This window comes from Hyla sarda, unplaced genomic scaffold, assembly GCF_029499605.1.
Source record: "Hyla sarda isolate aHylSar1 unplaced genomic scaffold, aHylSar1.hap1 scaffold_627, whole genome shotgun sequence".
Lineage (NCBI taxonomy): Eukaryota > Metazoa > Chordata > Amphibia > Anura > Hylidae > Hyla > Hyla sarda.
This window is the reverse complement of record NW_026610642.1, coordinates 130,860-146,438: the sequence shown is the minus strand read 5'-3', so window position 1 is coordinate 146,438 and position 15,579 is coordinate 130,860. Positions and strand designations below refer to the sequence as shown.

General features: G+C 37.4%; 1 protein-coding gene across 1 annotated transcript in view; it reads right to left on the bottom strand.

Moving 5' to 3' along the window:
* The window catches only part of LOC130341775 (IgGFc-binding protein-like), a 74,259-nt gene that overhangs the window by 3,316 nt on the left and 55,364 nt on the right, over positions 1-15,579 (bottom strand). The window contains exons 12-15 of the mRNA XM_056554234.1: positions 13,808-13,861; positions 11,365-12,594; positions 11,253-11,282; positions 10,684-10,728 (exon numbers count right to left, since the gene is read on the bottom strand). Coding sequence (XP_056410209.1) covers positions 10,684-10,728; positions 11,253-11,282; positions 11,365-12,594; positions 13,808-13,835 — 1,333 coding nt within the window. The 5' untranslated portion in view covers positions 13,836-13,861. The remainder of the gene's footprint in view (positions 1-10,683; positions 10,729-11,252; positions 11,283-11,364; positions 12,595-13,807; positions 13,862-15,579) is intronic.

Sequence of the window (15,579 nt, the reverse complement as noted above, 5' to 3'; positions counted from 1 at the left end):
AAGATCTCATGTCTGTTATATATTATTATATTATATTATATTCTATGTTATATTGTATTGTATTCTATGTTATATATTATATTATATTGTATTCTATGTTATATTATATTATATTGTATTCTATGTTATATTGTACTGTATTCTATGTTATATTGTATTGTATTCTATATTATATATTATATTATATTGTATTATATGTTATATATTATATTATATTGTATTCTATGTTATATTATATTATATTGTATTCTATGTTATATTATATTATATTGTATTCTATGTTATATTATATTATATTGTATTCTATGTTATATATTATATTGTATTCTATGTTATATATTATATTATATTGTATTCTATGTTATATATTATATTGTATTCTATGTTATATTATATTATATTGTATTCTATGTTATATTATATTATATTGTATTCTATGTTATATTATATTATATTGTATTCTATGTTATATATTATATTGTATTCTATGTTATATATTATATTGTATTCTATGTTATATATTATATTATATTGTATTCTATGTTATATATTATATTGTATTCTATGTTATATATTATATTATATTGTATTCTATGTTATATTATATTGTATTCTATGTTATATTATATTATATTGTATTCTATGTTATATTATATTATATTGTATTCTATGTTATATTATATTATATTGTATTCTATGTTATATATTATATTGTATTCTATGTTATATATTATATTGTATTCTATGTTATATATTATATTATATTCTATGTTATATATTATATTGTATTCTATGTTATATTATATTATATTGTATTCTATGTTATATTATATTATATTGTATTCTATGTTATATTATATTATATTGTATTCTATGTTATATTATATTATATTGTATTCTATGTTATATTATATTATATTGTATTCTATGTTATATATTATATTGTATTCTATGGTATATATTATATTGTATTCTATGTTATATATTATATTATATTCTATGTTATATATTATATTGTATTCTATGTTATATTATATTATATTGTATTCTATGTTATATTATATTATATTGTATTCTATGTTATATTATATTATATTGTATTCTATGTTATATTATATTATATTGTATTCTATGTTATATATTATATTGTATTCTATGTTATATATTATATTGTATTCTATGTTATATATTATATTGTATTCTATGTTATATATTATATTATATTCTATGTTATATATTATATTGTATTCTATGTTATATATTATATTATATTCTATGTTATATTATATTGTATTCTATCTTATATTATATTATATTGTATTCTATGTTATATATTATATTGTATTCTATGTTATATTATATTGTATTCTTTGTTATATTATATTGTATTCTATGTTATATTATATTATATTGTATTCTATGTTATATTATATTATATTGTATTCTATGTTATATATTATATTGTATTCTATGTTATATTATATTGTATTCTATGTTATATATTATATTATATTGTATTCTATGTTATATATTATATTGTATTCTATGTTATATTATATTATATTCTATGTTATATATTCTATTCTATTCTATTCTATGTTATGTATTATATTATATTATATTCTATGTTATATTATATTATATTGTATTCTGTTATTTATTATATTGGATTCTATGTTATATTATATTATATTGGATTCTATATTATATTATATTGTATTCTATGTTATATTATATTATATTGTATTCTATGTTATATTATATTATATTGTATTCTATGTTATATATTATATTGTATTCTATGTTATATTATATTGTATTCTATGTTATATTATATTGTATTCTATGTTATATATTATATTGTATTCTATGTTATATATAATATTATATTGTATTCTATGTTATATATTATATTGTATTCTATGTTATATTATATTATATTGTATTCTATGTTACATATTATATTATATTGTATTCTATGTTATATTATATTGTATTCTATGTTATATTATATTATATTATATTGTATTCTATGTTATGTTATATTATATTGTATTCTATGTTATATATTATATTGTATTCTATGTTATATTATATTATATTGTATTCTATGTTACATATTATATTATATTGTATTCTATGTTATATTATATTATATTGTATTCTATGTTATATTATATAATACAGTGGTCCCTCAACATACGATGGTAGTTCGTTCCAAACCACCCATCGTTTGTCAAATCCATCGTTATTATTATTATTATGATTATACTTTAAATTGCACGGATCCCTCCCTATTATTATTATACAGGGAGAGTAGACTGTAGTGTCCTGTCTATTATTATTATTCTTATTATTATACAGGAGGAGTAGACTTTAGTGTCCTGTCTATTATTATTATTCTTATTATACAGGAGGAGTAGACTGTAGTGTCCTGTCTATTATTATTATTATACAGGAGGAGTAGACTGTAGTGTCCTGTCTATTATTATTATTATTATTATAACTATACAGGAGGAGTAGACTGTAGTGTCCTGTCTATTATTATTATTATTATTATTATTATTATACAGGAGGAGTAGACTGTAGTGTTCTGTCTATTATTATTATTATTATTATTATTATTATTATTATTATTATACAGGAGGAGTAGACTGTAGTGTCCTGTCTATTATTATTATTATTATTATTATACAGGAGGAGTAGACTGTAGTGTCCTGTCTATTATTATTATTATTATTATTATTATACAGGAGGAGTAGACTGTAGTGTTCTGTCTATTATTATTATTATTATTATTATTATTATACAGGAGGAGTAGACTGTAGTGTCCTGTCTATTATTATTATTATACAGGAGGAGTAGACTGTAGTGTTCTGTCTATTATTATTATTATTATTATTATTATTATACAGGAGGAGTAGACTGTAGTGTCCTGTCTATTATTATTATTATTATTATACAGGAGGAGTAGACTGTAGTGTCCTGTCTATCATTAATATTATTATTATTATTATTATTATACAGGAGGAGTAGACTGTAGTGTCCTGTCTATTATTATTATTCGTATTATACAGGAGAAGTAGACTGTAGTGTCCTGTCTATTATTATTATTCTTATTATACAGGAGGAGTAGACTGTAGTGTCCTGTCTATTATTTTTATTATTATTATTATTATTATTAGTATTATTATTATTATACAGGAGGAGTAGACTGTAGTGTCCTGTCTATTATTATTATTATACAGGAGGAGTAGACTGTAGTGTTCTGTCTATTATTATTATTATTATTATACAGGAGGAGTAGACTGTAGTGTCCTGTCTATTATTATTATTATTATACAGGAGGAGTAGACTGTAGTGTCCTGTCTATTATTATTATTATACAGGAGGAGTAGACTGTAGTGTCCTGTCTATTATTATTATTATTATTATTATTATACAGGAGGAGTAGACTGTAGTGTCCTGTCTATTATTATTATTCTTATTATACAGGAGGAGTAGACTGTAGTGTCCTGTCTATTATTTTTATTCTTATTATACAGGAGGAGACTGTAGTGTCCTGTCTATTATTATTATTATTATTAGTATTAGTATTATTATTATTATACAGGAGTAGACTGTAGTGTCCTGTCTATTATTATTATTATTATACAGGAGGAGTAGACTGTAGTGTTCTGTCTATTATTATTATTATTATTATACAGGAGGAGTAGACTGTAGTGTCCTGTCTAATATTATTATTATTATTATACAGGAGGAGTAGACTGTAGTGTCCTGTCTATTATTATTATTATTATTATTATTATTATTATTATACAGGAGGAGTAGACTGTAGTGTCCTGTCTATTATTATTATTATACAGGAGGAGTAGACTATAGTGTTCTGTCTATTATTATTATTATTATTATACAGGAGGAGTAGACTGTAGTGTCCTGTCTATTATTATTATTATACAGGAGGAGTAGACTGTAGTGTCCTGTCTATTATTATTATTATACAGGAGGAGTAGACTGTAGTGTCCTGTCTATTATTATTATTATTATTATTATTATACAGGAGGAGTAGACTGTAGTTTTCTGTCTATTATTATTATTATTATTATTATACAGGAGGAGTAGACTGTAGTGTCCTGTCTATTATTATTATTATTGTTATACAGGAGGAGTAGACTGTAGTGTCCTGTCTATTCTTATTATTATACAGGAGGAGTAGACTGTAGTGTCCTGTCTATTATTATTATTATACAGGAGGAGTAGATTGTAGTGTCCTGTCTATTATTATTATTGTTATACAGGAGGAGTAGACTGTAGTGTCCTGTCTATTATTATTATTGTTATACAGGAGGAGTAGACTGTAGTGTCCTGTCTATTCTTATTATTATACAGGAGGAGTAGACTGTAGTGTCCTGTCTATTATTATTATTATACAGGAGGAGTAGACTGTAGTGTCCTGTCTATTATTATTATTATTATTATACAGGAGGAGTAGACTGTAGTGTCCTGTCTATTATTATTATTATTATTATTATACAGGAGGAGTAGACTGTAGTGTCCTGTCTATTATTATTATTATTATTATACAGGAGGAGTAGACTGTAGTGTCCTGTCTATTATTATTATTATTATTATTATTATTATTATACAGGAGGAGTAGACTGTAGTGTCCTGTCTATTATTATTATACAGGAGGAGTAGACTGTAGTGTCCTGTCTATTATTATTATTATACAGGAGGAGTAGACTGTAGTGTCCTGTCTATTATTATTAGTATTATACAGGAGGAGTAGACTGTAGTGTCCTGTCTATTATTATTATTATACAGGAGGAGTAGACTGTAGTGTCCTGTCTATTATTATTATTATTATTATACAGGAGGAGTAGACTGTAGTGTCCTGTCTATTATTATCATTATACAGGAGGAGTAGACTGTAGTGTCCTATCTATTATTAATATTATTATTATTATTATTATTATTATTATACAGGAGGAGTAGACTGTAGTGTCCTGTCTATTATTATTATTATTATTATTATACAGGAGGAGTAGACTGTAGTGTCCTATCTATTATTATTATTATACAGAAGGAGTAGACTGTAGTGTCCTGTCTATTATTATTATTATTATTATTATTATTATTATAGCGGAGGAGTAGACTGTAGTGTCCTGTCTATTATTATTATTATTATTATTATTATTATTATACAGGAGGAGTAGACTGTAGTGTCCTGTCTATTATTATTATTATTATTATTATACAGGAGGAGTAGACTGTAGTGTCCTGTCTATTATTATTATTATACAGGAGGAGTAGACTGTAGTGTCCTATCTATTATTATTATTATACAGAAGGAGTAGACTGTAGTGCCCTGTCTATTATTATTATTATTATTATACCGGAGGAGTAGACTGTAGTGTCCTGTCTATTATTATTATTATTATTATTATTATTATTATACAGGAGGAGTAGACTGTAGTGTCCTGTCTATTATTATTATTATTATTATTATTATTATACAGGAGGAGTAGACTGTACTGTCCTGTCTATTATTATTATTATTATACAGGAGGAGTAGACTGTAGTGTCCTGTCTATTATTATTATTATACAGGAGGAGTAGACTGTAGCGTCCTGTCTATTATTATTATTATTATTATTATTATTATTATACAGGAGGAGTAGACTGTACTGTCCTGTCTATTATTATTATTATTATACAGGAGGAGTAGACTGTAGTGTCCTGTCTATTATTATTATTATACAGGAGGAGTAGACTGTAGTGTCCTGTCTATTATTATTATTATTATTATTATACAGGAGGAGTAGACTGTAGTGTCCTGTCTATTATTATTATTATTATACAGGAGGAGTAGACTGTAGTGTCCTGTCTATTATTATTATTATTATACAGGAGGAGTAGACTGTAGTGTCCTGTCTATTATTATTATTATACAGGAGGAGTAGACTGTAGTGTCCTGTCTATTATTATTATTATACAGGAGGAGTAGACTGTAGTGTCCTGTCTATTATTATTATTATTATTATTATTATTATACAGGAGGAGTAGACTGTAGTGTCCTGTCTATTATTATTATTATTATTATTATTATTATTATTATACAGGAGGAGTAGACTGTAGTGTCCTGTCTATTATTATTATTATACAGGAGGAGTAGACTGTAGTGTCCTGTCTATTATTATTATTATACAGGAGGAGTAGACTGTAGTGTCCTGTCTATTATTATTATTATACAGGAGGAGTAGACTGTAGTGTCCTGTCTATTATTATTATTATTATTATTATTATTATATAGGAGGAGTAGACTGTAGTGTCCTGTCTATTATTATTATACAGGAGGAGAAGACTGTAGTGTCCTGTCTATTATTATTATTATTATACAGGAGGAGTAGACTGTAGTGTCCTGTCTATTATTATTATACAGGAGGAGAAGACTGTAGTGTCCTGTCTATTATTATTATTATTATACAGGAGGAGTAGACTGTAGTGTCCTGTCTATTATTATTATTATTATACAGGAGGAGTAGACTGTAGTGTCCTGTCTATTATTATTATTATACAGGAGGAGTAGACTGTAGTGTCCTGTCTATTATTATTATTATTATTATTATCTTTTGCAGGGTACGGGCCTCGCTTTCTGGTGTCGTTATTACGCTGCTGCACTGGCACGGCGTGTGTAACAACGTAATAACGTCACCAGAAAGCGAGGCCCGGACCCTGGAGAAGATACAGAAGACGCCGGAGGATCGCAAAGTGGACCCGTAGCAGCAGGGATAGGCAAGTGAACCTGTCCGGGATGCCTAAACTGCTACCCGACAGCAGCTTAAGCATTGGATAGCAGATAATGCGATGGCCCCGACATATAAAAGCATCGTATGTCGATTTGATCATATGTCGGGGCCATCGCATGTCGGGGGGTTAATGTCTTGTATTCTATGTTATATTATATTATATTGTATTCTATGTTATATTATTTTATATTGTATTCTATGTTATATTATATTATATTGTATTCTATGTTATATTATATTATATTGTATTCTATGTTATATATTATATTATATTATATATTATATTATATTGTATTCTATGTTATATTATATTATATTGTATTCTATGTTATATTATATTATATTGTATTCTATGTTATATTATATTGCATTCTATGTTATATATTATATTGTATTCTATGTTATATATTATATTGTATTCTATGTTATATATTATATTGTATTCTATGTTATATATTGTATTCTATGTTATATTATATTGTAATCTATGTTATATATTACATTGTATTCTATGTTATATTATATTGTATTCTATGTTATATTATATTGTATTCTATGTTATATTATATTATATTGTATTCTATGTTATATTATATTATACTGTATTCTATGTTATATTATATTGTATTCTATGTTATATTATATTATATTGTATTCTATGTTATATATTATATTATATTGTATTCTATGTTATATTGTATTGTATTCTATGTTATATTATATTATATTGTATTCTATGTTATATTATATTATATTGTATTCCATGTTATATTATATTATATTGTATTCTATTTTATATTATATTGTATTCTATGTTATATATTATATTATATTCTATGTTGTATTTGCTGCGGATGTCACTGATAAACCTGTGATGTTTCCTTCCTCTCTCACAGACACTGAGGGTGAAAAAGTGCAGCAAAGCCCCCTCCTCTCCTACCTTCAGCTGCACACCCCTCCTCCCCCTCCTCTCCTATCTTCAGCTGCACACCGCTCCTCCCCCTCCTCTCCTACCTTCAGCTGCACACCCCTCCTCCCCCTCCTCTCTTACCTTCAGCTGCACACCCCTCCTCCCCCTCCTCTCCTACTTTCAGCTGCACACCCCTTCTCCCCCTCCTCTCCTACCTTAAGCTGCACACCCCTCCTCCCCCTCCTCTCCTACCTTCAGCTGCACACCCCTCCTCCCCCTCCTCTCCTACCTTCAGCTGCACACCCCTCCTCCCCCTCCTCTCCTACCTTCAGCTGCACACCCCTCCTCCCCCTCCTCTCCTACCTTCAGCTGAACACCCCTCCTCCCCCTCCTCTCCTACCTTCAACTGCACACCCCTCCTCCCCCTCCTCTCCTACCTTAAGCTGCACACCCCTCCTCCCCCACCTCTCCTACCTTCTGCTGCACACCCCTCCTCCCCCTCCTCTCCTACCTTCAGCTGCACACCCCTCCTCCCCCTCCTCTCCTATCTTCAGCTGCACACCCCTCCTCCCCCTCCTCTCCTACCTTCAGCTGCACACCCCTCCTCCTCCTCCTCTCCTACCTTCAGCTGCACACCCCTCCTCCCCCTCCTCTCCTACCTTCAACTGCACACCCCTCCTCCCCCTCCTCTCCTACCTTAAACTGCACACCCCTCCTCCCCCTCCTCAACTACCTTCAGCTGCACACCCCGCATCCCCCTCCTCTCCTACCTTCAGCTGCACACCCCTCCTCCCCCTCCTCTCCTACCTTCAGCTGCACACCCCTCCTCCCCCTCCTCTCCTACCTTCAGCTGCACATCCCTCCTCTTCCTCTCTCTCCTCCTTGTAGCTGCACACCCCTCCTCTTCCTCTCTCCTCCTTGTAGCTGCACACCTCTCCTCTTCCTCTCTCCTCCTTTTGGCTGCACACTCTTCCTCTCTCTCCTCCTTGTAGCTGCATATCCCTCCTCTTCATCTCTTCTCCTTGTAGCTGCACATCCCTCCTCTTCCTCTCTCTCTCTCCTCCTTGTAGCTGCACACCCCTCCTCTTCTTCCTCTCTCCTCCTTTTATCTTCACATCCCTCCTCTTCCTCTCTCCTCCTTGTAGCTGCACACCCCTCCTCTTCCTCTCTCTCCTCCTTGTAGCTGCACACCCTCCTCTTCTTCCTCTCTCCTCCTTGTAGCTGCACACCCCTCCTCTTCCTCTCTCTCCTCCTTGTAGCTGTACACCCTCCTCTTCTTCCTCTCTCCTCCTTGTAGCTGCACACCCTCCTCTTCTTCCTCTCTCCTCCTTGTAGCTGCACACCCCTCCTCTTCCTCTCTCTCCTCCTTGTAGCTGCACACCCCTCCTCTTCCTCTCTCCTCCTTGTAGCTGCACACCCCTCCTCTTCTTCCTCTCTCCTCCTTTTACCTTCACATCCCTCCTCTTCCTCTCTCCTCCTTGTAGCTGCACACCCCTCCTCTTCCTCTCTCTCCTCCTTGTAGCTGCACACCCTCCTCTTCTTCCTCTCTCCTCCTTGTAGCTGCACACCCCTCCTCTTCTTCCTCTCTCCTCCTTGTAGCTGCACACCCTCCTCCTCTTCTTCCTCTCTCCTCCTTGTAGCTGCACACCCCTCCTCTTCCTCTCTCTCCTCCTTGTAGCTGCACACCCCTCCTCTTCCTCTCTCTCCTCCTTGTAGCTGCACACCCTCCTCTTCTTCCTCTCTCCTCCTTGTAGCTGCACACCCCTCCTCTTCTTCCTCTCTCCTCCTTGTAGCTGCACACCCCTCCTCTTCCTCTCTCTCCACCTTGTAGCTGCACACCCCTCCTCTTCTTCCTCTCTCCTCCTTGTAGCTGCACACCCTCCTCTTCTTCCTCTCTCCTCCTTGTAGCTGCACACCCTCCTCTTCTTCCTCTCTCTCCTCCTTGTAGCTGCACACCCCTCCTTGTCCTCTCTCTCCTCCTTGTAGCTGCACACCCTCCTCTTCTTCCTCTCTCCTCCTTGTAGCTGCACACCCCTCCTCTTCCTCTCACCTCCTTGTAGCTGCACATCCCTCCTCTTCTTCCTCTCTCCTCCTTGTAGCTGCACACCCTCCTCTTCTTCCTCTCTCCTCCTTGTAGCTGCACACCCCTCCTCTTCTTCCTCTCTCCTCCTTGTAGCTGCACACCCCTCCTCTTCCTCTCTCTCCACCTTGTAGCTGCACACCCCTCCTCTTCTTCCTCTCTCCTCCTTGTAGCTGCACACCCTCCTCTTCTTCCTCTCTCCTCCTTGTAGCTGCACACCCCTCCTCGTCCTCTCTCTCCTCCTTGTAGCTGCACACCCTCCTCTTCTTCCTCTCTCCTCCTTGTAGCTGCACACCCCTCCTCTTCCTCTCTCCTCCTTTTAGCTGCACATCCCTCCTCTTCTTCCTCTCTTTTTCCTTGTAGCTGCACACCCTCCTCTTCTTCCTCTCTCCTCCTTGTAGCTGCACACCCCTCCTCTTCCTCTCTCCTCCTTGTAGCTGCACACCCTCCTCTTCTTCCTCTCTCCTCCTTTTAGCTGCACATCCCTCCTCTTCTTCCTCTCTTTTTCCTTGTAGCTGCACACCCTCCTCTTCTTCTCTCTCCTCCTTGTAGCTTCACACCCCTCCTCTTCCTCTCTCCTCCTTTTAGCTGCACATCCCTCACCCCCTCTTGTCCTCTCTTTTATGTTTTCTATTACAGGCAAATTATGTGGTGACTGAAGAGTCACCCCTTAGGATGTTATATCCACAGCCATATAACTAGTGACGCCCATCACAACGGGCCAGATTTACTACAATTGTGCGATTCTGTGATGGTGTAAATATAGAAAAAAAAGAGTCTAAAACTTATAATTAATGTCAGGATTCTGGTCCAATGTACAGGTGAGCGAGGCGTCCGCCCGGACCGCACTACAGATCACGCGCAGACCGCTGCCATACACTTACTTGCTGTCAACTTGGATTTTCCTGATAACGTTTTTGAATTATTTCCTGAAATAGAAATGTTATATTGTGAACATTTTTTGAATATATTTGAAGAGTTTCAGAACCTGAGAAATGTGTTGGGTCAGTATTATTGAGGACTACAATAGAGACATAGGACGCAAAGAGTCAATTCATCCAGGACCACGGCTGTGTATCAGGGGACCACATGCATCGGGGCCCTGGTAACTATGGAGTCCAATGCACCCCCTACCATAAAGAAAAATGTTAGAAATAAAAATGGTAGGTGGGGCCCAAAAGGGAGAAGTAACTCCTCTGAACGAGAACAAAGTGGCATCAGGGAATTCAGTGGCATCAGGGGCACCAAGGGCATAAGTGGAAGTGACATGTAGTCTCACCAGGGTCAGGGATTCTATTTTTGTAGTCAGGACTTAACATATACAGTCTATATATTATCTAGACCCAATCTAGACACAGTCTATATACCATCCACATACTGTCTACATACCGTCTATATACCATCTATATACCTTCTATATACCATCTATATATTGTCTATAAATGGGAATTACCAATTGGTTCAGGTAACGAAGCCCCAGGAGCTGGAAGATAAAAGTCCGGAATAGTCAGGACAAGTTGTAAAAACAGAGAGATGGGACCAGAAGAAGAACACAACCTACAAACCTTGTATATCAGGTGCCACAGACCCGTAGGCCTTATTCATGGAGTAACCAATAGACAGGAGACCAAACGGTGATGTAGGGTGCTGCACCCTGTTGGAGCTGGAGTCACTTCCATAATCATATTCTGCCCAGGAATATTCAGACTCAGGGAACTCCGTCCACTTGGCGTTTTGTAGAGCGTTCCCATTAAGAGTGATTCCAGGTGCACTCGAGGTCTTCGCTATCATAACTGCCATATTGTTGTCAAAGTCCTCCTGCCTGATGAGGTTGAATGAAAGGTCAAAGGAATCGATGTCTGGGATTTTGGTCAGGAAAGGTCCAAAGGATTTACCCTTATTTTTTCCACCTCTGCCATTAAATAGGATCTGAATTCTATCATTGCTGTGGATGGAAAAGGGTGAAGACGCGGAGACGTTAACCCTCATGACGTTTCCTGCTGCTATGTTGGTCTTCACCTTTTGTCCACCTGACTGGTGATGGATACAAGTGGCTTTAGGAGCCATGACATATACTTGGTCATATTCCGACTGGAAGGACAGGCCTGGGATGAAGTAGGACGTTCCCCAACTTTCCACAGGTTTTAGCTGTTCATAAACATGGCCACAACCTCCTCCATTACTAGGAGCACACGTATGGCCCGATAGGACAGCAGTAGGGTACTGAGATGTCACCTTGGTCCCGGAGAGGTCATCTTTACTCTGAACCTGTACAAACTGCGATGGCTCCAGATTCACGGTCAGGGTGTCGCCCTTTTGATAATTCTTCCCATTGAATTGTACGGCTCCGCTGAGGACCATGGTGACTGATGTTGCAGTGTCAGAGGCAAGGACCCCGAATTCTGTATACTGGTTAGAAGGTCCATTATAAGGGGTGATTATGTAGTATTCTACTCCCCACTGGTCAACTGGGTAGATAGAAGCCACATCTCCACTGGTTTTCTTATAGTTTCGGGTCATCACTGTGATCTCTGCACTGGCTTTAATGCTGATGCTACGTGGGGACAACCCGGTCCCTTTCTTCTCTAGAGGATTTGGAATCTCAATTGTTACTGTTTCTCCTTTCCCGACTTTGACGGTCTTCATGAAGTTGGACTTGTTGACGGAGATAGTTACAGAGGTGGACGGTGAAGTCCCGGTCACTAACATTTCCCACCCCGGGCTTTCAGCAGAGTTCGTGTTCTGCATGAACATGGTGAGAAAGTACGTTCCTTTTGAGGTCAATCTCCTCCAACCTGTGGATAAAACCTGTAGTTAGATTTATAGGTAGATGTCTTGGGCCCTCACTGTGGGGGATTTCATGTTAGGATTCAGCAGTAGATTTACAGCTCTGAAGCCCGTAGACTTAGGCTGCCCGGAGCCATTGACTCCACCTGTACTACAGTCTTTACCTTAGGGTGAATGTCCACTCCAGAACATGTTATTATTTTTTTCTATGTCTATATAGAAGACGTATTGTTGTGTGCATGGCTTCTGTGCCTATAGGTATACTTGCAGTGTCTCAGTACCTGTCAACATGCTGCAGAGTGTATAGGTTGTGGTACAGCTGTAGAATGTATCCTGTTAGTTAAATCCTTGGGTCATCATGACATAAACTTATCTCATGTATCACATTTCTTTCACACGTGCACTTACTGAGGTGTAAAGTCATGCAATGGTTACATTTCATTATTATTCCCTCCACTTGTGAATAAGGTAAATGTGTATGAGACATGAGTCACATGATCTCTCCTCAGACAGGCTTCTTCTTAGGAGTCTCTATAATGTTCTGGGGAAGAAATCCCCCCGGTCCAATCCTCTCCTCCCAGAGGGCTGGAACCATTCGCTACAAATCAGTGCAATAACCATAAGTGGTTCTAGTCCTGACTGATAATTCCTAATCCTCTTTAACTTGCTAAACAATTATTTGTGGTCTTATGGGAAGAGTCAGTGCTACATGTCTTTTGTCTTACACCCTGTGGTAGGGAGTCGTAATACAGCTACTTTATACATCACCAATATCTATAACATAAAATAGAGATACCAATATTTTATTATTTGTGGAGCCTGTGACCTCACTGCACTGATGGCCATATAATTCCCAGTGGCTTATGCCATTGTAAGGATTACACCCCCAGTGGCTTATGCCATTGTCAGGATTACACCCCCAGTGGCTTATGCCATTGTCATGATTGTACCCCCATGGATTATGCCATTGTAAGGTTTACTCCCCCAGTGGCTTATGTCATTGTAAGGATTACACCCCCAGTGGTTTATGTCAGCAGGCTCGGCACTGGTGACCACCATTGTAAGGATTACACCCCCCAGTGGTTTATGCTATTGTAAGGATTACTCCCCCCCATTGGGAGGTTTACACCCCCAGTGGTTTATGCCATTGTAAGGTTTACACCCCCAGTGGTTTATGCCATTGTAAGGATTACGTCCTCAGAACATCGTGTCCATACTCACTGAGTCCACCTGGAAGCATTTGTCCCATCTTTCCCCCAATTCCAAGCGAAATATCTTAAAAATAAAATGTAAAAATTAGATTATATGTAGCAGCAAATTTTTGGTGTCATAAATGTCATAAAATCTCACTCACTCTTTCTCACTACATGTAAAATGAAGCTTATAGTGTTACCATCGTTTCAAGTCACAGATTTGTCACATGATTTGATTACTCGGGTCTGAGCATGTAGCATGCCCATAGACTTCTATAGAATCCATCTCCTAGGACGAGGACAGAGCTTGGAGAGAATGGGCTCAGTGATCAGTGGGGACCGGAGAACCCAGACCTGACCAATCAAAACATTTCATATGTCTCTAGGACTATCAAAAGTTGTTTTTTTTTTTTAACTCTGGGAATTAGGAGTAGATGCCATCTCTCTGCTTGGGGGTAAGGGTTGTATGCCTCCTGTTTCCTGTTGGAGTAAGGGGTGTATGCTTCCTGTTTCCTGTTGGGGTAGGGGTGTATGCCTCCTCTTTCCTGTTGGGGTAAGGGGTGTATGCTTCCTGTTTCCTGTTATGGTAAGGGGTGTATGCCCCCTGTTTCCTGTTGCGGTAGGGGGTGTATGCCCCCTGTTTCCTGTTGTGGTAGGGGGTGTATGCCTCCTGTTTCCTGTTGGGGTAAGGGGTGTATGCCCCCTGTTTCCTGTTGGGGTAAGGGGTGTATGCCTCCTGTTTCCTGTTGGGGTAAGGGGTGTATGCCTCCTGCTTGCTGTTGGGGTAAGGGGTGTATGCCTCCTGTTTCCTGTTGGGGAAAGGGTTGTATGCCCCCTGTTTCCTGTTGGGGTAAGGGGTGTATGCCTCCTGTTTCCTGTTGGGGTAAGGGGTGTATGCCTCCTGCTTGCTGTTGGGGTAAGGGGTGTATGCCTCCTGTTTCCTGTTGGGGTAAGGGTTGTATGCCCCCTGTTTCCTGTTGGGGTAAGGGGTGTATGCCTCCTGTTTGCTGTTGGGGTAAGGGGTGTATGCCTCCTGTTTCCTGTTGAGGTAAGGGGTGTATGCCTCCTGTTTCCTTTTGGGGTAAGGGGTGTATGCCTCCTGTTTGCTGTTGGGGTAAGGGGTGTATGTCTCCTGTTTGCTGTTGAGGTAAGGGGTGTATGTCCCCTGTTTGCTGTTGGGGTAGGGGGGTGTATGCTTCCTGTTTTCTGTTGCGGTAGGGGGTGTATGCCTCCTGTTTGCTGTTGGGGTAAGGGGTGTATGCCCCCTGTTTCCTGTTGGGGTAAGGGGTGTATGCCTCCTGTTTGCTGTTGGGGTAAGGGGTGTATGCCCCCTGTTTCCTGTTGAGGTAAGGGGTGTATGCCTCCTGTTTGCTGTTGGGGTAAGGGGTGTATGCCCCCTGTTTCCTGTTGAGGTAAGGGGTGTATGCCTCCTGTTTGCTGTTGGGGTAAGGGGTGTATGCTTCCTGTTTTCTGTTGCGTTAGGGGGTGTATGCCTCCTGTTTGCTGTTGGGGTAAGGGGTGTATGTCCCCTGTTTCCTGTTGGGGTAAGGGGTGTATGTCCCCTGTCTCCTGTTGGGGTAAGGGGTGTATGCCCCCTGTTTGCTGTTGGGGTAAGGGGTGTATGCCCCCTGTTTGCTGTTGGGGTAAGGGGTGTTTGCCTCCTGTTTGCTGTTGGGGTAAGGGGTGTATGCCTCCTGTTGAGGTAAGGGGTGTATGCCTCCTGTTTCCTGTTGGGGTAAGGGGTTTTATGCCCCCTGTTTTCTGTTGGGGTAAGGGGTGTTTGCCTCCTGTTTGCTGTTG